The following is a 20,858-nucleotide window of genomic DNA, read 5'->3' as shown; positions in this document are numbered from 1 at the left end:
TTCTTATAGTCATATTGTTAGGTCTGGTGGAGAGTAAACAGGTGGCAAGAAGGTGGCTAAGGGTGGAAAATGGGAACTGAATTGTATCTAGGAACCAAATTGTGGCTAGGAACTGTTCCTTGGTGGGAACATACATAGCGAAAAGTTCCTAGTAACCTTTAACTGACTCAGGGCTCAGTACCATCTAATTAACATAACATGGGTAGAGCTTCATGGAGAATTCTGGAAAAGATGCATGCACAGAAAGGGAAACTGTTATATAACCTACTCTGTTGTGTAATCTGTCATGTGATCTGTTGTGTAACACCAACCTGTCAATCACCCCCAAAGGCAGGAAACAGCAACCAATCCTGCCAGGGGAAAGGCGGGACAAACTAGTAGGCTTATAAAAGGTAACATGTGCTCAGCCTCTAGCGTCTTTCTCCACTCCTGGAGACTGACCTGTTCCACTCTCTCTGGAATGTATTTTCCCTTTGTGTAGCTCCCTTTACTTTCATTCTTTCTTTTATGTGATGAACTGTTTGTATTAAGTTGCTCTGTGTTTGCTATCACTCCGTCATCAGCTCGACTTGGTACCAGTACTCATTCTTGATACTGGCAACCGGGGTACCAGAGAACATCCACACAGATGAATCTAACAATATTCTCTGCATATATGAGAAAACTATATACATATGACTATACACACATCTGACCACACATACTCATATATAGGTATGTGTAGACGTGTTTATTTTTTAATTTTCTAAACATACATGGCAGTATTATAGTTCCCTTTTTCAAGGCAAATCACATTTATTGAATACTAAGAGTGTACGGATCTTTATGATTGGCATAAAGAAATGACATGCAAATTATGAAGCTTTTTATTATTTTGTTAATAATAAATTTTCTAATTCTAGAAATCTAGAATTTTTATGTAGTCTGATTTTTCCACCTTTGCCTCTATGACTTTATCTATTGCTTCTTGGCTTTGGGAAGTTCTTCTCCCGCAAGATTTTTGGTGAACATTCAATTATGTTAAAAAAATTTTTTTTTGGCCAGGCACAGTGGCTCATGCCTGTAATCCTAATACTTTGGGAGGCTGAGGTGAGAGGATTGCTGGAAACCAGGAATTCAAGACCAGCCCGAGCAACATAGCGAGACCCCATCTCTACAAAACATAGAAAAATTAGCCAGGCCTTGTGGTGCATGCCTGTAGTCCCAGTTACTTGGAAGACTGAGGCAGGAGGATCGCTTGAGCCCAGGAGTTTGAGGTTGTGGTGAGCTATGATGACGGCACTGCACTCTAGCCTGGGTAACAGAGTGAGACGCTGTCTCAAAAAAACTTATTACATTTTTTAGGGTTTGATTGTGATTTTGGTGGGTAATATGCAGGGAACATTGAATTCTGTGCTCCCTGCTGACCTAAGGAGGGGACCTGAATTAGGAGTCTTTGGGTCACAAGTCACAGAAACTAATTTGAACTAGATTAAGTGAAGGAATTTATGGAATCACCTGAGTGAAAAATGGTGGAGGCAGGAATGCTTTCAGGCATGGCTGGATTCAGGGGTCCAAGTGATAGCTTCAGATATTGCTGTTTCTTGGCTACTTGAGTTGGTTTCATTCTCAAGACTCTATATAGTGGCAAGTAAGGATTCAGTTAGGAAAACAAATCATTCTAGATTCTTCAGAGGGAAGATTCTAGATTCTTCATAGGGAATTGGTTTCATGGGTAACAGAAGAGCTGAGAAGTCAAGTAGGGAATAGTGAGGAAAACCAGGTGTTAGAAACTACAGGAAGCTGCTACTCCCCTCAGCCAGAAGGACAAAGGAAGGAGGTGGTATTACTAGAACCCAGAAGCTAGAGCCATCTTGGAAGGCATAGTCCCATGGTTGGATTTGCTCAGAAGTGGCTAGAATCAAAGAGATTCAGCTACTACTGAAGACACCACCAGAAGCCTAAATAGAGGGATAAATACCCTGGCTTGTACCCTCTTTCCAGAGCCAGTTCTGCCAGTTCCCATTAGGCAAACCCACTGGTAAACCTGTAGGCAAAGAAGGCTGAGAAATGTAGTCCTTGCAATACAGAACAGGGCAAGGTGGGGAATGATTTGAGAACAGATAGACAAGTACCTGGCAAAGCTGTTAACACCTTGGCAGAATTGCTAACAACTTCCAAGTCTGGTAGAAAAGAAGATGTCAACCGTTCTTGAAAAAGTCCAGTGTAGCTTGAGGCACATAGGCACTCTGAACTAATTATGCGGCCAAAACAATGCAGTGTGCTGATTGGCTTATAACTAGGGCTGAGAGTGTGGCATGAGTAGGATGAAATGCATGGGAGAGGTAGGCTGTAAATGTGCACTCATCCTGACCAAACCACAGAGTGGGCTGGTCTCTGGGATGTTGAGAGTCAGGGACTTGAGTATCTTCTCAGTGCTCCTTCTCTCTTTCTCTTGTCTGCTTTTCCTTCTTAGTTTTACTCTCAGTTCTATCCTCATGAGGGTGGGTCCAAGGCTCAGGCAGCTCCAGGCTTATAAATCCCCTTTCCTAGAGGAGAGAATGCTCTTCCCGGACAGCTTTGATTAGACAAGGTCCCAGGGCAGACTTTGATTGGTTAGCTTTGGTCATGTCCCCATATTTGGACCTATTACAGGGGCTGGAGCACGAAGGACAGTGATTGGCTCAGCCTGAGTCATATGAATACTTCTGTGGCCCAAAGGGCAGGGTATGTAATGAGAAGCCTTCAACCAGGATTATTTGAGTGGAGTGGAGGGTATCCCCCAAGAGATGGAACGCTGCTGTTTGGGAAGACCAAATTCTCCATTCAGGGTCTTGATTTCTGGCTTAGTCCCTTCTCCCTGACCTCTGCTTCTTGACTCTCCAATGAGCAGAAAGAACCAAGGTTTAGGGAAAGACTGGTGTTTCCCTAAATCCTGAGAGTGCTATTGCTGTTCTGTATATATGATGAAACTTTCACTTTCTTGTCAGGTGTTAGAGAGATATACAGTTTTCCAGAAACAAAGCAGATGAAAGCTTAGCTCATTTGTCTAAAAGAGCCTTGTGCTGTTCAAAAGTAGACTAAGTAGAAAAAAGGCTAAAAGGAGGAGATGTAATTCTCAGAGCTGAAACATTCTTGTCATACTGGAAATGTAAATCGGCTAAATATCAGTTGTAAACTGGAACTGAGTTTTTGGGCACATTGGTTTTAGAGTATTTGATTTGGAAGTTTTTCTTGTGTGTACATCTGTGTGCATGCTTCTTGGGGGACTGTAGGGTGTCAATAGGGGTGATACTGGGATGTCTGGGGAGGTTCTGGGCATGTGAATGGGGTGACTAAGGAACCTTGGGGTATGACTAGGAGAGACTGTAGCAGACGTAGGGTGACTTTGGAGATGACTGGGGGTGACAAGTGTCTTGTATAACTTGAGGGTGCTATTGGGGTTGTCTGGGGGTGATACTATGGGTGTTAATGTGAGTTGCTGTGCAACATCTTTTAGGAGTACGAATAGGGTTACTTTGGGGGTGTCTGTGTGGGTGACTCTAGAAATGATTGAAATGGTTCTGTAGGATCACTTTGAGGATGTAAATGGGGATGACCCCATGTAAATGGGGTAACCTCATCTGTGGGGTTAGCTTGGGGGTATGTGTAGGGTTGATTATGAGAGTGTCTGACCGTTGAAATTGAGGTAAATGGGGGTGATTTGGGAAAACTTTTGAGGATGTGAGTGGGATGACATTGAGTTGACTTTAGGGCTACCTGGAGGTGACTTTGTGAGTGAGAATGGAGTTATTTTGGGGTTTCTAGGAGGTGACTTTGGTGCTATGAGTGGGGTGATTTTGAGGATGTCTGCAGCCAGATTTTGGGGATGTCTGTTGGGCTGCTCATGGGTGTCAGTGGGAATGACTTTGGAGGGTGACCTTGAGGAGTGTCTGGGGGTGACTCTGGGACACTTGTACTCCCTCCCCCCAGTTCTTATCCATATGAGCAAAGGCTTCATGTTACTGGCCCTGGGGCTGTGCTTCTTCCTCCTCCCTGCCATGGGTCTGTCCTTCCAGCCATTCTTCCGCCGCCTGCACAAGGTCGATTTTGTCTTCAGTTCTCTTAGCATCAGCATTGGTAAATGTTGGCTCGGGGTGGGGGTGGGGGTGTTCTGACCCCAAGCATCTCTTTCTAGCTTTGAGGAGGGGTATCTACACTTTATGCCCTGCTATTTGCTAGGTCTTTGTCTTGGAATGTCTCTTGGGATCTCTGCCTGACTCTCTGAGTTCTACCCTCTCTCAGTTGGGGTGTGTGTGTGGGATATCTCTCTCTCCCACTGTTTCCCTCTCTTCCCCCCACCCCATTTTCTCTAAGTGTCTTTCTTTCTATCACATATGTGTGTGTTTCTCTCTGCTTGTCATGGTGGGTAGAAGAGGATGTCTCTGTCTCTCTTCTCTTGCTGAGGGTCACAGAGCCACTGTCCAGCCTCTTGTCCCTCTCTGGCCCCACCCCAGGACTCCTGATTTTCCTCAGCCTGACACTCTTTGCAGTCAACTGTGAGACAGTGCATCCGAGACCACGGATATCCTACCTTGTGACCTTCTACCTATGCTGGTGTGCCAGCGCCCTGATGCTATGGGCCGGTGAGGGCGAGGCCTTGGCAGGAAGAGGCGGGGCCTCGGCAGGGCAGGGGATGGATCTTGGGAGGGGGAGAACAAGAGGTGGGGCCTTGGGGTGGATGGGGCGGACCTCAAGGGGAAGCCTCGAAGAATGGGCAATGGGTGGGGCCAAGGGTGAGGCTCGAGTCCAACGACCCACCTAGCTCTCTCCCCTAGGAGCCCTGTCCTACTTAAACCAAGTGGGCATGTGGAGCAGCAGGGTGACCTTTATGGAGCGGCGGCTGAGCTATCGCCGGTGGGCCCTGCAGCATTGTGCCCAGAGGTTCACATGCAAACACTGGAAGTCGGACATCAACTCTGAGCGTATCCTGCACCTGCCCAATTCACACACCATCCAGGATAGCACCCAAGTCTCTCCGAGGAATAGCACCTGAGCTTCTCAGGACACCGACCGGTAGCTCTGGCCAGATGCTGGGCGCGGCCCCTTCAGTGTGTACACACCGCCGAGATTAGCCCTCCCTTGAGACCCCACTCCCTGATACCAGGCCATGTCTTCCAAGGACAGGTGACAAACCCCCACCATGGCTGTAGGGCTCACCTTTGTGGTTCTGTGTCTGTCCACTGGGTCCTCACCGTGCCCCCATTCCGGAAGTCTGACACCCCCTCCCGCTCTGCCCCCCCTGAGCATTCCACTGAGCCCCGCAGTGTGGCTAGTTTGTGTGGCCCCCCCTCCAGGGTGCCCAGCCCTCACAGGCCATGCGCTGAAACAACTCTCTGTCCTTTCAGCCAGGGTTGTCTCCATCAGAATCCCTCTCCCGGAGTTCCAGCCCGGCCCCATGTCCACTTTTGCCCCTAGGTGGACACGGCACCCCTCAGCATTTGGTGTAGCCCCAACCCAGAAGGCGTGGCTTGCAATAACATCCCTTGGCCCCTTTCTTGGCTTCCCCATCACAATAAAGAGTGGGGCTCTCCAACATCTCCATATCCCACTCTCCACTGCCTCCATCTCCCCGACAAGGCAGGGTCAGGCCCAGTGTGAGCAAAGTGGTCTGGTGTCCCTGACTTGCCTTTTGGGATCTGAGCCTTTTCCTGCATATTTGTCTACACCTGTCAGGGCCCCTTCCTTTCCCCCACTTGCTCATGACTGCAGGCCTCTGGGCACAAGATTGGTACAGCTGAGGCGGCTCTAACCTCAGCCAAGTGGGTCCCAAGTGTCTAGGAGTCTGGAGTCTGGGAGGCCAGAGGATGCCAGAACATGGGACACATTTGATGCACATCTGATTTTACTTAGGGGTCGGGGACGGGCTGGGCATTCAGGGGTTGTTTTCCATGGTGTCCTTGATCCACTTAAGGTACTTATGCAGGTTGATGAAGAGTGAGGGCATCTTGGGGTTGGCACACGGGATATGGCCCCATGATGTGAGTCCTTGGAGCACGCCATTGCAGATCAGTGGGCCCCCCGAGTCACCCTGGGAGCACAAGGGGAGGAGAGACAGAATGTGAGAAGAGACAGTAGGGCCTGGATTCTGCCTGCGGAGCCTCAGCTTTCAAGACTTAGGGCCTCCAGGATCCACTCCCAGAAGAAGGTAGGCGGGGATTCCAACAGAAGGGGGACAGTGGGGTGGGTGCGGTGGCTCACGCCTGTAATCCTAACACCCTGGGAGGCTGAGGCGGGAGGATCTCTTGAGGTCAGGAGTTCGAGACCAACCTCAGCAAGAGCGAGACCCTGTCTCTACTAAAAATAGTAAGAAATTGGCTGGGCAACTAAAAATAGAAATAATTAGGCAGGCATGGTGGCCCCTGCTGGTAATCCCAGCTACTCGGGAGGCTGAGGCAGGAGGATCACTTGAGCCCTGGAGTTTGAGGTTGCTGTGAGCCAGGCTGATGCCACTGCACTCTAGCCTGGGCAATAGAGCAAGACTCTGTCTCAAAAGAAGGGGGATGCTGGCTTGAGTCCTGGCCAACGAGGAAGGGACTTCAGGGTCCAGCTCTCGTGCAGGGGGCAGGGTCCAGGAGGACAGTCCTGGCAGACAGGTCAGTGGCAGGAGGAGCAGGGCAGGACCATCTATAGAACCTCCTTGCTGCCCCCTCCCTGGCCCCCAGCATGGCTCATCTCAGAGACCACCTCTCCAGGAAGCCTTCTCTGACTAGACAGTAAATATGTGTCAAAGGCAGGAACAGGTGAACTACAGTGCGAGGGGGTGAGCTGTAGGTGGTAACTGGGTGGGGGGGATGGAAAGGGAAAAGGGTTGGGAGGAATGGAGGTGCTGGGGACCCCGAGATGGGGGGCAGATGCCTGGTTAGCTCTCAGGACCCAGTTCAGAAGCTAAGTCCCCTCCCCCAGGCCTTCAAGACCGTGAGGGGAGGGGCTGGCTCACCTTGCAGGTGTCTTTGCCACCCCTCATGTATCCAGCACACAGCATGAACTCTGTCACCTTCTGGATGTGGGCTTTGTCACACACATCATTAGGCAGGATTTTGAGGTCCACACACTGGAGATCGTCTGGGTATGAAACTACAAAACAGGGAGAAAAAGGGCTGAGGCCAGATCCCACCTGGATCCTTCTCCCTTGACCCAGGCAGGAGTCCCTGTCCCCCTTCCAGACTGCACAGTTGACCCAGGCGTACGGTTCTCTGGTGTGATGCTGCCCCAGCCAGAGGCAAAACAGATGCTCCCCAATTCAGGTTCGGGTTCCTCGAAAGGCAGATTCAGGACCTTCACAGCGTCTGTGATCTCGGCGGGCTCCGTCAGGCGGAGCAGCATGATGTCGTGGCTGTAGTCATCGTCTTTCTGGAGGGTGTAGTTCTTCAGGAGGCTCAGGTTGAATAGCGGGTGTATGAAGCTCTTACTGACATGGACAAACTGCGCTGTGTCTTCGTCTTCAAGCAAGCTGTGGCGACCCAGCCAGACCTGGTAATTGCTGGGGAAAGAGGGGGGTGGAGGGATGAGGAGAGGGGAGGGGGAAAGAGAAATGGGAGAGGGGAGTAGGGGGAAGGTCCTGAAAGAGAAACGGAAGAAGGGTGGGGGGATGACAGAGGAAGAAAGACACAGAGTCGTGGAGAAATACAGTGAGTGAGAACGAAAGGGATGTGAGTGAAAAAGGCAGATGCAGAGACAGAAACAGAGTGGAAAATGAATGGTCAGAAGGACAGAGGGAATGAGAAAGCAGACAGGGAACAGTGAGAAACAACAGAAGGAGCAAAAAACAGGCTGAGCAAGAGGAACGGCAGAGGCAGCAAGAAACAGGGAAGAGGAAGGAGAGAGCAGAACAGGGAAGGGGTGAGGAACATCCAAGGAGAGCGGAGGCAGGAAGTCAGAGGGAGAGTGAGGGCCAGAGGCAGAGAGGAAGCCAGGGGTCTGGGGTGTGGGAAAAGGGGGGGCCTGAAAGCAGCTCAGCTGCTGCTGGGGCTGTGCTGGCTCCCTAGAGGACCTGGCCCAGAGCCCAAGGTCGCATCCCCCTTTCCCTGCCAGCGCCCTCCCCCTCTCCATCCCTCTTTTCTTTCCTTCTCCCTCAATGGCCCCGCCCAGCTCCAGCTGAAACCAGCCCTTCCCTGTGTCTCCCCAGAGTGGACTGATGTCCTGAGGGGGGCTGGGCAGAGTGAGAGGCGCCCCCTCATGCACACGGGTTGGGGCTAAAGCCCTTCCTTCTGTCTGGGGTCCCCTTTGCCCCATCCTGGGTGTGTGTTCAGTAGTGATGGGGGAGGAGGTGGGACAGAAACCCAGGGAGAGAGATGGAGGGTGAGACCCATGGTGACAGAGATGACCTCAGAGTGACCCAGAGATGGTCAGAGACAGGGGAGATGCAGAGACATGGAGACAGAGCAGGAGAAAGAGACCAAAACACAGTCACAGTCAGACACACAACCAGAGCCAGAAAAGGACACACACAGAGACCTAGAGACCCAGGAAGCCATGGGAGGATGGTCCAGCCCCAGCTCTGCCTCCCCATGCACCTGGACCAGAACCTTCCCTCTGTCCCTCAGTCCCCCAGCCTCGCCTGAGGTTATCCAAGAGGAATGGCACTGGCTGCTCAATCCTGTGGGAGTGCAGGCGCCTTCCTCCCCAGACCCCAGGCCCCGACTCACTCACTGATGCAGTGGGCGGCCGTGAGCACCCACTGGGGGTGCACCAGGACGCCCCCACACTGGATGTTGCTGTAGTGGTACAGAGCCACCTGCCAGGGCTGGGAATGCTGCTCACACTCCCAGCCTCCCACAACCCGGGACTGGATGGCCGGTGCAGCACCTGCAGAGGGGGTGCTGGGTTAGGGAGGTGCAGTTGGCAGGAGGGTCAGGGGACTGGGCCAGGGGAGGGAGCTGTGCGCTTGGCAGGGCGTGGGGGCAGAGGACCAGGGCTGGGGACATGGCAAGGGGCTGCTGAAAAGGTTCTGGAATTATGGAACTGTTTCTGGGTTGGCGGCTGGTCCTGGGTGGGGAGAGTTTATGCTCTGAGCTTAGAGCAGACCCCAGGGATCAGGGTAGGAGAAACAAGACAGTGTCTGGAGTAGGCATCAGGTCACTTGGGGTGGCTTGGGGTCTTGGGCTGGGGATGGGAGGTGGTGGGTTAGGGGAGTGGAAAAGGACTCCAGAAAGGAGGGATAAAGGCCCCAAAGGAGAGGATCCAAGGCTGGGAGAGGAAGGGTGTGGGTTAAAGGGCACCCAGACTGGGCAAACAGTTGTGCCTGGGTTGGGCTTTGGGGATTCAGGAAAAGATGCAGCTTTAGGGAACCAGGTCTGAGAGGTCAAGAAGTGCATCTGGGCTGGGGAGTTTGGGGAATGATTTGGGGTGTCTAGATTGGGGCTGCAAGGGGTCAGCTGGGCTGGACAAGTCAGATTTTGGGGTTTCTAGGTTAAAGGATAAAAGAAAGGGTTAGGATTGAGGCTGGGGGTATGCTCCTGTGAGGTTTTGGGGTCCTTCCTATAACCCAATAGTGGCAATTGAAGAGGTAGGGGCCCTGAGAACAGGGTTGGGGTGAGGACTAGGATGGGGTTCAGGAGGAGGGAGGGGATGAGTGATAGTCACCATGGGATAGGGTGTGGGACAGGCTTCTTGTTTCTCATGGGGATGGGGTTCATGGTCTGAGGGTATTGGAGGGATTGGGGTTCTCTTGGTGGCAGTCCCAGGATAAGAATGGAGAAGTGTTCAAAACGGGCCAAGCAGCTGCGGGAACAGAGTGGAGGACCCACTTGATGTGAGGTTTCAGAACCACATATAGCCATACTTGGGGCAGGTCAGGGCAGGATGGCTAGCTGGGAAGGTGTTCGGGATCTTGCAGGTGGGGCCCCAGAAAACCAGATTTGTGCAGGAGGGATTCAGGTGGGGAAGGGCTGGACCTGGGGAGGAATGGGAATTCTGCAAGGAAAGGAGTATGTGGTTGGAAGGCTTGGGTGTTTTTCCTGGGAGAGCTGGGGGTGCTGGATGGGGTTCTGGGACAAAGAGAAGGAAGGGGCATTTGTGGATTCTCCCGTGCCAGATGGGGATCATCTGGTGTCACACAGTTTGGGAAGGAGGGCTGGCTGGTGGAATTTGGGGGACTTGGGAGGACCAGATGTCAGGGTCTGGAGGACACAGTTGAGAGCTGACAGCTGGATGGAAAAAGTCACTGAGGTGTGGTGGGATTTGTAGACTCCAGAGCCAGACCATTTGGCCACAGAGAACTAGGGATAGGAGGGCCCCAGGGTCCAGTGGAGTTGGGGTCCCCCAAAGAGAGGGACAGAGATGGCCCAGGACCTGCCCCTTTGTGAAAGCAGCAGGGACAGGAGCTGACTAGGGAAGAGGAGAAAGTACTGAGGGTCCCTGGGAGAGGGCAGGGACCTAGTGTGGGAATGCAGACTGTGAGAGGTGGGATTTGGGGATGGGGCTGCAAGAGACAGGAAAGAGCTTGGCACCCTGGTCTGGGATGGACCACAAGCTGGGGGTCTAGAGGGGAAGGACTTATGGGCGGGCAAGGGCAGCATGAGAGTCAGGGACCACTCCCCCTCCCACATCCCCCCCACTGTCTCACCAGTCCCCCGCAGGGACAGGGCGAGGCACAGAACCAGGAACCACATGGTGACAGAGGTGTCAGGCAGCAGGCAGGCGGTGAGCTATGAGCTGGGAGCCTCCCCAGGGAGCCTTTTAAAAGCCCTCATTTCCCCTACCCCCAGAGCCCCGCCCCTGCCCTGCTGGCACCCAGATGCTGGCCAAGGTCCTTCCCCTGTAGCCTGGGGGCTGGACAATCCCCTCCTATCCCCAGAGCTGTGAAGGGGAGGGAGAGCCAGCACCTGTTGTTCTGCAGGCCCTGGGTCACGCTGGATACATTCCTGGGGCTGAGGCCAGGTGGGCAGGGCCTGTAGCTCCTGGGGCTTTGCTCTGGGGGACAGAGCCAGTGAGGCGTGGTGGGGCGAGGGGGAACAGAAACAGGAGGATGGAGGAGTCACCGACCCCCAGTAAGAGCCCCATATACCTAACCCCTAAGTAAAGCCCTGCACCCAAGCCCCAGTACCCTTTAATACCAGCGGTGAGGGCTCCAATTCCGTGCTCCACTCAGAGACAAGATACCAACTTAGCAGTCAGCCTCTCCCTGAAGTGTAAGCCTTGGCTTTCAAAATGCCCTGATTCTACCCTTGTTCCCCAGATATGGGTGGTCAAGCTCATGTCCTCCAAAGTCCCAGAGATTCAGACTACTTGCCCTCCCAGGTCAAGATCATCCTAACCACAAATTCCAATTACCCCCACTCCCACCCTGCTCTGCCAATACAATATTTAGGTCTCAAGAGCCAGGTTCATGTACTTCAATGTTCAGTGACCTTGAAAATCACATTTTGGGGTCTCTGAAGAGAATCAGGACCTAGATTCCTGATTCCTGCAGCCTCAATGGTAAACCCCTAGGTTTCCAACATGTTATCTTGGTTTTTTGGTAAAAACAAAGCAACTCACAGGATCCCGGAGTCTGCTGTGTGTCAGGAACCTGTCTAAGGAAAGGAGTGTTTGTCTTTTTGCATGGCTATCAGGAAGCCTAGAACTAAGTCTTGAAGAAAATGTCATTCTTAGTAATCTAGTATTTGCGGGGTCCTTTCACTGGGATCCAGAGATACAGTATATTTACCCAGTGCCAGATGCTATTCTAATCAGTTCGTATGAATTACCTCATTTAATCTCACAGCAACCCTGTAAGTTAAGCAATATGATGATCTCCATTTTACATATGGACAGACCTAGGCTGAGTGAGATTGGGCCTCTTGTTCCAGATCACATGGCTGGTCATACATGTTGAATGGACAGAGTCTTGCTTCAAGCCCTTTCTCCTCCCCTCAGGATTGGGGCAGTGGGTGAGAACAGTGTATAGTGCCTGTGGCTTCCCCATCCAATCTTTGTCTCCAATTTCCCGTCATCCCCAGAAGAAAGTCACAGAAACTCCTATAGAGAAACTTGGATCAGTGCTCTCTGTTATCTTGGTGTTAAAGGCTAGGTGACCTTGAGCACCAGCTTTGCTTTCAGGCGGGACAAGTCCTTGGCTAACACCTGGGCCTTGGACAGGGTCTTGAGGGATGGCTTAATTCTGTTCCAAGTCAGGACAGGGCTGCTGGCCAGGCATGGCGACTTCTGCTTAGGATACAGGAGGTAGGCTGAGACAGTCAGTTAGTTCCTCTTCATGATTTCCCTGATCCACTCCAAGTAGTGGCAGACTTTGGTATAGACACCAGGCTTGGTGGTGGTGTCACAAGGGACGTCACCCCAGGACACAACGCCCTGCAGGACACCCCTACAGACAAGGGGTCCCCCAGAATCACCCTGCGGAGAGAAGGAGGGGGTCTCAGGATGAGTGAGAACCTCCTGGATCTAGTATCCCCATCTCCATCCTAATCACAATTTGCATGCCCACCCCAGGCAATCCCAACCCAACTCAATACAGTCCAATTTAACCAAAACCAATCCAACCCAACCCCAACTTAACTAACTCACTCAATGCATGTCCAATCTCACCCCCTTGCAACCCCAACTCAACTGAACTAAGCTAAATCCAACTCAACCCAACCCCCACATGTTCCCCATTCAAAATAAAACCAAACCCATGCCCATCCTCACAACCCAATCCCAATTTTCATACCTTCTGCATCTCAAACAAAATCTACCCCATCCTGATTCAACCCTGACATATTTCCCATCCAAAACCAAATCACACCTATTCTCATTCTCAACCCCACCCCATGCCATCCCAAACCAATTGCCACACCATGCACCTCAAACACAACGCAACCCTATCCCCATCTCCCCCATTCTAACTGCTCTTCCTTCTCCATCTCTCTAGGTTGGCCTGCTCTTCAACGTAGCATCTTCTCTAGCCCAAAGCAAATGATATCCAGCCCTATCCTAACTCTCAAACCTGTCCCTATCCCTCTTCCTCCACCTGATGGCTCCCTCTGGGCTCTGACCTCACAGGAGTCCGTGCCTCCGTCCTCTGCTCCTGCACACACCATGGTGCTCATCAAGTGCCCGGGGTAGTCCTTGTTACAAGATGTGTCTGAGATGATGCTGATGTTGGCACAATGCAGTGTATCTGGGAGACTCACTGGGGAGGACAGTGAAGTTGGATCAGATCCATAAGTTCCAGCCCTGTCCCCTCCACCCAAGAACCCTGGAGAATAGAGTTCCTCGAGGCCTCACATCCAGCTCCATCCTTTCATTCACCTTGTGATTCCGGGCTCCCTGTGGTCCCGGGCTCGTTGTTGGACACCAGGCCCCAGCCAGACACCACACAGACCTCACCCGGGCTAGGGCAACGGGTGGGTAGTGCCACAGGGTGCACCTGGGGGGTCAGGCGCGCGGGCCGGGCCAGCCGCAGCAACATGACATCATGGCGGTGACTGCGTGCTTCATAGCCAGGATGTGGGATGACTCGAGAAACAGCCCGCAGTTGCTCTGGTCCATCACGCTTGCGCAGGTTGTGCTCACCAAGGCGCACTCTCATGGAGCTGTGCAGGCGAGGGGAATGAGGAGAGACAACGGATCGAAGAGTGGGCAATCTGGGGTCCCTAGATCCTTTGGGAATTTCAAGATCCCACTACCCTTTCCCAAGACCCTGAAACCAAAGGTTCTGGCCCCTGCCCCTCAGGGACCAAGGAGTCCAAATCAGGCACACACTGGAACTGAACCTTCTCAGCTCCAGGCCTCCTCTCCTCAGAATCCAGAATTACAACATCCCTGGACTCATGCTGCCTCAAGAGATCAAAAGCTGGACTCTACCGTCCTCTTTGTCCTCCTTCAGGGACCTAAGAGCTCAGAACCCACCCTCTCCTCACCCAGGAGCTTGGCCTCCAACCTCTTCCTCCTTCAGAACCCGGGGTCCTGGCGCCAGTCTCCACCTTCCCCCTAGGAGTTCTGCCCTCCAGCCAGGCCCTGAGCCCTGCTGTCGTACCGGCTTTGGCAGTGGGCTGCAGAGAGCACCCAGTGTGGGGAGATGAGGGAAGCACCGCAGTTAAAGCGTCCACGCTCGTAGAGGGCCACTTGCCATGGCTGGGAGTGGGGCACACACTCCTCATCTTTCAGCAACTTGTCACCTTCCTGTGCTGCTGGGAGAAGGGGTAGAAGATCCCGAGGACAGGGACCTTTTCATCGCCTCCTGCACCTTCCATGCACCCTGCCCTCACAACTATTTTTCACCTGTGCCTTTCCCCAATTTCTTAAGAAGTTCCCTGCTGTTTATTTACAACTGCAGCCTGTTTCCTCCAGAGCTCCAGCCTCTACCCCATTTGCTATAGGACTCTGGGAGAGAGAGGAAGGGAAAAGGACCAGAGGGCGAGAAGTCCTCTGTGACTGGGAGTGGAGACAGGGACACTGGATACAGGTCAGACCGGTGGTCATTTGGAACCAGTCATTCAAGGTCACCAAATTGTCACAGGCCCAAATGGATGTGGACACTCAATATGTATGACGTACACTCTTGGCCCCAGAACCTGGACATCTCAGCCAAATTCAGCGTACAATACAAGACACAGTTGTGGTCACACAAGGTCATGGACATACATAAGCACACATCTAGGCTTCCAAACTTAGGTACAAATATCGACAGCTCTTTCAATCCAAAATTCACTTGCATACATAGGTTGCAGCTTCAAGAACCACAGCATATATGTTCATATGTATGTTTAAATATGGAGGGTTAAGGCATGGACACAGGCACCCACAGAGAATTGGATATGGACCAGACCTAAATTCGCAGTCTCCACTGTGGGTGTTGGCATCTGATGTCACAGACATTTGCAAGCAGGGTCTGAACAAAGAAGGTGGGTCTTTAACCCTGGGTTCAGACATACTCGCTGTGAGACTTTGAGCAATCATTTGACCTCTCTGTGCCTCTGTTTCCTCATCTTTAAAGTGGGGATTGTTGTAAGAATGACATAGGAGTGTGTGAGTGGTGGGTGATGCCTGGCCCATTGTAACTGCTTCATGTTAATATTAGTTATTTTTAACAAAGGACATAGATTTATTTATGATACATACATATTGATGTTCAGGTTGTGGACACCAATGTGGTCAAAGTTAGGTCGGACATCTGTACAGACACAGTCAAGGTAAAAACGGATTCATCCACCAGCCATTTTGTAGGGAGTCAAAGCTACAGACACCACCCCAGAGGGCCAACACTCAGATGTGGACCCACTGAATCAGACTACAGGGCAACAGGGCCGGGCATTCAGGGTCAAAGACATATAGCTGGAGACACAAGTGGCAGGACAGGGTATATTTACCCATCTCTAGATCAGCCCCCAAGCCAGACCCACAATGTTGAAGGTCCCTCATTGGGTTTCACACAGGGAGACCTGGTTCACACATGTGGGCTCGATGTGGACACACAGGGCCCTGTACACCCACCACACACACACACACACACACACACACAACGGCACCACGCACAAGGACATAATTAGGGACATTTCAAGGTCACAAGACCACGAGCCCCTACACTGGGCAGCACGGACGTGTCCCCTCAAGGTCACAGCCACACACACAGACACCCACACTGGGGCAAGATTTGCATCGTCAGATCAAATGCCCAAACACTGTCCACTGGGGTCAGGAACTGGGCCAAAGGAGCTGGTGAGGCCAGGGGAACGCGGATGTGGTGGGTGAGGGGCTTAACAAAGGAAGGGCGAGGTCGTCCTGTGGAGAAGGGTGGAGGGCAGGGGCTGAACAGCTGGGCACCGAGGCTGCACCTGGCCAGTCCAAGCCGGAGCAGGGTGGAGGCCCCAGCTGGGTACAGCGGGCAGGCGGGAGGCAGGCAGGAGAGAGCACAGAGAGAGCCCGAGGGGAGGCTGGAAGCCTGGGGGAGATCTGAGGGGCCTCCAGGGGTGAGGGTCATACGGGGCAGCAGGTTAACGAAAGTCTACCCCCCCATTTCTCCAGGGTAGAGGCATCAGGTTACAATTAATTTCTCCATGAGTGGTGGCTGAGTTTGGTCTGGAGTTAGCCTGCCACCCAGGGTGACCTTGACTTTGTGGCCATTGCTTTCTGGACCACAGCCCCTTCTCTTGTCAAATGAGGTCAGTGGTGCCCACCTCACATAGGTGTTGTATGTAAGTGCTAAGTGCCGTGCCTGGCACATGCTAAGTGCTCAGTAATGCTTGCACACCTTAGAGGGTGCTGCCCGGGGCCAGGCACACGCTAGTTCCTCACTTATGTTGTAATCCTTACAATGACCCTGTGAGGGAAGAGCTGTTGTCTCCACGGTACAGTTGGGTCACAGGCACATTAAATAACTAGAGAGTGGCAGGGGCAGGATTTGAGCTCGGAGTCTGTGCTCTTGGCCTCTCAACACTTGTTTAATGGTTGCTATGTGCATTACCTACATTACACTATTGAGACCTCACCATTATTGTTGCAGGAAGGTGCTGTCTTATAGAGATGGCACTTGAGGCCCAGAGAGGTGAAGCAGTTTCCTCAAGCTCACACAGTAAAGAAGGGGCAGCCCGGGACTCAGCTCAGGTATGTGTAGCCCCAGGATCGTGTTCATTATCATGGGCAGTGAGAGGCCCCAGGTCCCAGCAACTCCAGAGCAACCCCAGGCCCATGATGGCTCTTCAGGTGGAGCGAGGACTCAGGAACATTGGCAGGTGGCTCAGGTGTGGGCAGGGGTGAGGGAAGGATCTTTAGGTGGTCTCTGGGTAAGGTAGGGGCTGGCAGATCACAGGGCCCGGATGTGCAAGGGAAGGGGGCACCACAGCCCCACAGACCCAGACCTCACCTCGGCCCAGCCCACCTGTAGATGTCAGCAGGAAGGAAAAGGTGAGGAGGAGCCACATTGTAGAGGAGGGACCAGGACGCAGCTGCAGTCAGGGAGGGGAGAGAGAGAGAACTGAGGTGAGGCCGGACCCCTCTGCCCCCACCGGGATCCCTCCAGACGCAAACTCATCCCACCTGCTGCTTAAGAAACTTCTTTTTACCCCCCACATGTCCCCCTTCCCCCTCCCCCACTGCACATCCTCCAGGTCCCCCGTCTCTGGAGGGTCTACTGTTCCTCTGGGCACCAGGATGCCCCCACAGCCTGTCATCCCCCAGCACCACGCCCCTGGGCCCCGGATCTCGCTCCAGCCCCAAGGTCCCCCCGGTCAGGACCCTGTCTAGCCTCCTGTCTGGCCTTTTGGGTTCCCCTCCAGTCCAGCACCCTCTGCCCAGCCTGTCCCCCACCCAAGGCTCCAGAGGGTCTTTCTACACCCAGAGCTGACTGTACCCCTCCCGTGCTCACAGCCCTTCTTGGATCCCCGGCACCCCCAGGACAAAGTCCAGCCCCTCAGCTTCACTTTCAAGGACGTGAGTGGTTTCTCCCTTTCCAGCCTTTCTGCCCGGGTCTCCCGTGACCTTGTCCTTCTAGACACAGTCAGTGCTGCTATTTTCCCTCCTGCAATTTCATGCCTCCATGCCTTTGCTCAGGCTGTTCCTCCTACTAGGTGTGCCATTCCCCTCTAGACTCACTTCCTCACCGAGGCCTTTCCTGACCTCCCCTGACCCTCAGTGGTGTCTGCTTCCCCCACCAGCTTGGCAACTCCCTGCGGGCAGGCCTGGTTTGACTCAGTCTGGATCCCCAGTACTGCCCGGTGCAGAGTCCGGTCCATGGGAGGCCTTGGGAAGCTTTGGGAGTGAATTAAAGTCCTTCTTCCCCTCATCTTCCAAATTCGTCTTTGTCCTCTGAGGCTCAGCCCCCACCTCTTCTCGGAGGCCCTGTCACCTAACAGGTGTCTCTCTGCATCCCGCCGCACCCACTGTGCCTCCACAGTGCTGAGGTCTGGCCTGTCCTTCTTTTCCCCCATCCGGAGCCTTGAGGATGGGGGAAAAGGAGCTCAGGTCGGGTCCTCTTTTTGTCCCTAGCACTGCCCAGTCCGGGGCCTGGCACGTGGGTGGCCTCAGGGCCTTTGTGCTGAACTGATTTGAGCCTGTGATAACTCCTGATCATGTTCTTGGCTCCGGTGCAAGTGTTTTCAGGGACGTCCTCCTGGTTCAGTCCATCTCCTCCTCCCCTCACCCAGTCGCGGTAGCTCCTTCTAGTGGCTCCAGGACATTTTCTTGGTTCAGGTTCAACTTGGGGCCTCAGCGAAAGGATACATAGACCTACCCAGTGCCCTTGACACTCAGTTCCCCCAGGGTGGTTCGTGTCTTCCCCCGAGACCAGGGCATTCTATATTCTGTGTCCCTCCTCACTGCCCCTCCCGCCACCTTTCTCAAAGATCTCACCTTCTCCAGATCCTCCAGCAGCATCTAGGGCAGCTTGGATGCCAGAGAAGGGGAGCAGGCACCAGAATGCTTGAATTTATAAGCTCCCAGCCCCACCTGGGTCTGGAGGTGGGGTGGTGTAGGGTGGGGTGGGAGGTGGCTGAGATTCAGGTTTACAGGCAGGGACGCCTGGGTGGCTGGTGGGGTGGGGGACTTGGCCTAATGAGCATTTATTAGGGTGAAGCTATTGTCTGAGTCTACAAGGAGGAATTCCCCACCAGGAGCAGTTCCTCATGGAGGAGGGGATGGGAGGGCAAGAGCAGAAAATTGGAGAATATCAAAATACAGAGCCTGGAATTTGGGGTCTAGAGTGTGGAAACTGGCTCCTAGAGTCATCCTTCCTGTACCTGGGGCAGGATTCTGGATCTGGATCTTTGCTTCTGGATCTGGGTCTTGAATTCTGGGTTTGGGGGTCTTGAGTTTGGTATTAATGACCTGAAGTCTGGAATGTGGATTTTGAAGTCTGAATTCTGGGGACTGGGGTCTGGAATTTGGACCCTGGGGTCATGCCTTTAAGTGACAGGTCTTGGGTTTGGATTCTGAATCCTGGAGTCCAGAGTAGGAGTCTAGAGTCTGGTGTTTGCAATCTGGGACTTGAGGTTGGGAACCTTTGCACCTGTTGCGTGAAGTCTGGGGCCTAGAGTACAAGTGGTAGGTTTTGGATTTTGAATTTTGGGGTCTGAATTCTAGAGTCTGGATCTAGACTCTGAGATTTCATGGGTAGACTTGGAGTGAAGTCTGGAGTTTCAAATCTGCATAGCACATTTAAGGGGCTGGATGGGGAGACAGGGGCCTGGCTTTCATGATTATGAGATTGCTAGAATCTCAACTCTAGACTATGAATCTAGAGACTGGGTGCCTGGGGTCTCCATTCTGGATCCTGCAGTCTTAATTCTGGGTTCTGGAGCTTGAAATCTGGATTCTGCATTCTGGAGACTGGAGATCATCACTAAGATGACCCAAGGCTTTGGGTATTTGAGGCTGGCTTCTAATGCTCAGAACTCCACAGGGCCCTGAGCAATTGTCTAGAGTCTATCCTGACTTAACTAATGAGGCGGTCCAGAGAGCAGGAGGGACTGACTTCAAGTCACCCAGTGAAGGGATGGGAGCTGTTATAAGATGGTCTCTCCCCATGTCTGGAAAGCCATCACCTTTATGGGAAGGAGCTGCATAAGTGGGGCTCATCCATTCCAGAATTACAAGCCCTCAAAATTTCTAGAATATCAGACTTTCAGATTCTAGAACCACAGGCCCTAAGGATTCTGGCAGTCTAGGTCCTTGGCCACTCTGGAATCTGAGATGTTTGAATAGTCTAGAACCACACATCTCCAAATACACTGGAACCCTGGAGCCTCCAACTTTCTGGAGCCCCGTGACCTTCAGGCATTCTAGAACTTTGGGTCGCCAGCCAATCTACAAACCCAGACCTGCAGACATTCTGGATCCCCATGCTGAAAGCTATTCTAGAACTCCTTTGTCCTTTTGTCTCCCCACAAATTCATGCTTAAAGTCTTTGGGCCTCCTGCTGGGCCACAGCTTCAGTTGAGCAGCCCCTATTTATGGAATGTTGGCTACAGGCCACTCCCAGGGGCTGGGTGCTGTCCTTACATCATCTTGTTTATGCTCCTGACAGCCCTGTGAGGTGGTTATTACAGCTTCCTCTTTAATATGGAGGACACTGAGGCCCAGAGAGGGGGCAGCACAGGCAAAGGGCATGCAGAAGGCAAGAGGCCAAGGAGGAGAGGAATCCTGTGTTCCGACTCCAGGAACACCTGGTTGGCCCGTTCACACCCACCCCTGGGACCACCTCCCTCTTTTGGAGCGCGGTGGTGCTGAGGGGAGGGAGGTGAGCCACTGGGGCAATAATGACAGCTTGGCCGGTGCCAGGCCTGTGCCGAGCGCGGCGCTCCTCCTCCTCACCCCCGCAGGCAGGTACCGATGGGGGCACCGATTGAGCGCCCACCGTGCAGAGCCTGGGCGCACACCCAGTCAGCGCGCGAGCTCTGTGGGAGGGCGCCCGGCCCCGCCCCGGACGCCTTGGCGCCAGCGCCCCGCCCCCGCCCGCTCTGGCCGGCTCCGGCCCGTGCGACCGATCGGTGTCCTCCCGGACGCCTTCCCAGACGTCCTTCACCGCCACCGCGGCCTGAGTCCCGCCTTCTGTCCCGTTCCTCCTCCTCCTCCTCCTAGCACACTCCCTGGGAGTCTTTCTTTTATCAGCCCCCGTGGTTCAGTCACCAGCCACGCAAGTCTCCTGCGTCTGACCTTCAGCTCCAGGCTCTGGCAGCGACCTGCGCCTGGGCGCCACGCCGCCTCCTTCCCAATGTCCCCAGGCCCCTCCGACTCACCATGTCTGAACTCATTTCTCTTTTCCCAAACTCTCTCGTCTTCCTGTGTTCCCCGTCTCAAGGACAGCCCAGCAGTCCGCCCAGTCATGCGGCCAGATCCCCCCAGGCACCGTCCTCGTCCCTTCCCTCCCCTTGTCCCCTACCTCCCATCTGTCCCCAGCCTTGTCCCTTCTGCCTCTGTCTCTC

At 53.3% G+C, this 20,858-nt stretch overlaps 3 protein-coding genes across 5 annotated transcripts in view; 1 reads left to right on the top strand and 2 right to left on the bottom strand.

The window, feature by feature from the left end:
• Nucleotides 1-5,468, top strand: part of LOC105809264 — a 9,620-nt gene extending 4,152 nt beyond the window's left edge. Inside the window, 5 exon segments of the mRNA XM_012643015.1 lie at nt 3,952-4,098; nt 4,476-4,604; nt 4,867-5,057; nt 5,059-5,284; nt 5,437-5,468. Coding sequence (XP_012498469.1) covers nt 3,952-4,098; nt 4,476-4,604; nt 4,867-5,057; nt 5,059-5,284; nt 5,437-5,468 — 725 coding nt within the window.
• Nucleotides 5,469-5,893: 425 nt separating this feature from the next.
• KLK1 (kallikrein 1) lies at nt 5,894-10,631 on the bottom strand. The gene is made up of 5 exons (XM_012643014.1): nt 10,586-10,631; nt 8,667-8,826; nt 7,209-7,501; nt 6,959-7,095; nt 5,894-6,049 (listed from the first exon to the last, which is right to left on the bottom strand). The coding sequence occupies exons 1-5, from the start codon at nt 10,629-10,631 to the stop codon at nt 5,894-5,896; spliced, it is 792 nt and encodes a 263-aa protein (XP_012498468.1).
• Nucleotides 10,632-12,156: 1,525 nt separating this feature from the next.
• On the bottom strand, nt 12,157-16,887 carry KLK15 (kallikrein-related peptidase 15). Of its 3 annotated transcripts, none has more exons than XM_012643126.1 (5): nt 16,820-16,887; nt 13,979-14,132; nt 13,252-13,535; nt 12,996-13,132; nt 12,157-12,354 (listed from the first exon to the last, which is right to left on the bottom strand). In XM_012643126.1, the coding sequence occupies exons 1-5, from the start codon at nt 16,860-16,862 to the stop codon at nt 12,202-12,204; spliced, it is 771 nt and encodes a 256-aa protein (XP_012498580.1). In that variant the 5' UTR covers nt 16,863-16,887; the 3' UTR covers nt 12,157-12,201. The 3 variants fall into 3 exon arrangements, with proteins under 3 accessions (XP_012498580.1, XP_012498581.1, XP_012498582.1); XM_012643127.1 differs by having other exon boundaries at nt 13,979-14,129; XM_012643128.1 differs by lacking the exon at nt 12,996-13,132 and having other exon boundaries at nt 12,163-12,354; nt 13,979-14,129; nt 16,820-16,874.
• Between the last annotated feature and the right edge of the window lie 3,971 nt (nt 16,888-20,858).

The sequence above is a fragment of the Propithecus coquereli genome, unplaced genomic scaffold (assembly GCF_000956105.1).
Source record: "Propithecus coquereli isolate 6110/MARCELLA unplaced genomic scaffold, Pcoq_1.0 Scaffold193, whole genome shotgun sequence".
In the NCBI taxonomy this organism is placed as follows: Eukaryota; Metazoa; Chordata; class Mammalia; order Primates; family Indriidae; genus Propithecus; species Propithecus coquereli.
Note: the sequence above shows the minus strand (reverse complement) of the source record. Positions and strands in the feature narration are given on the sequence as shown.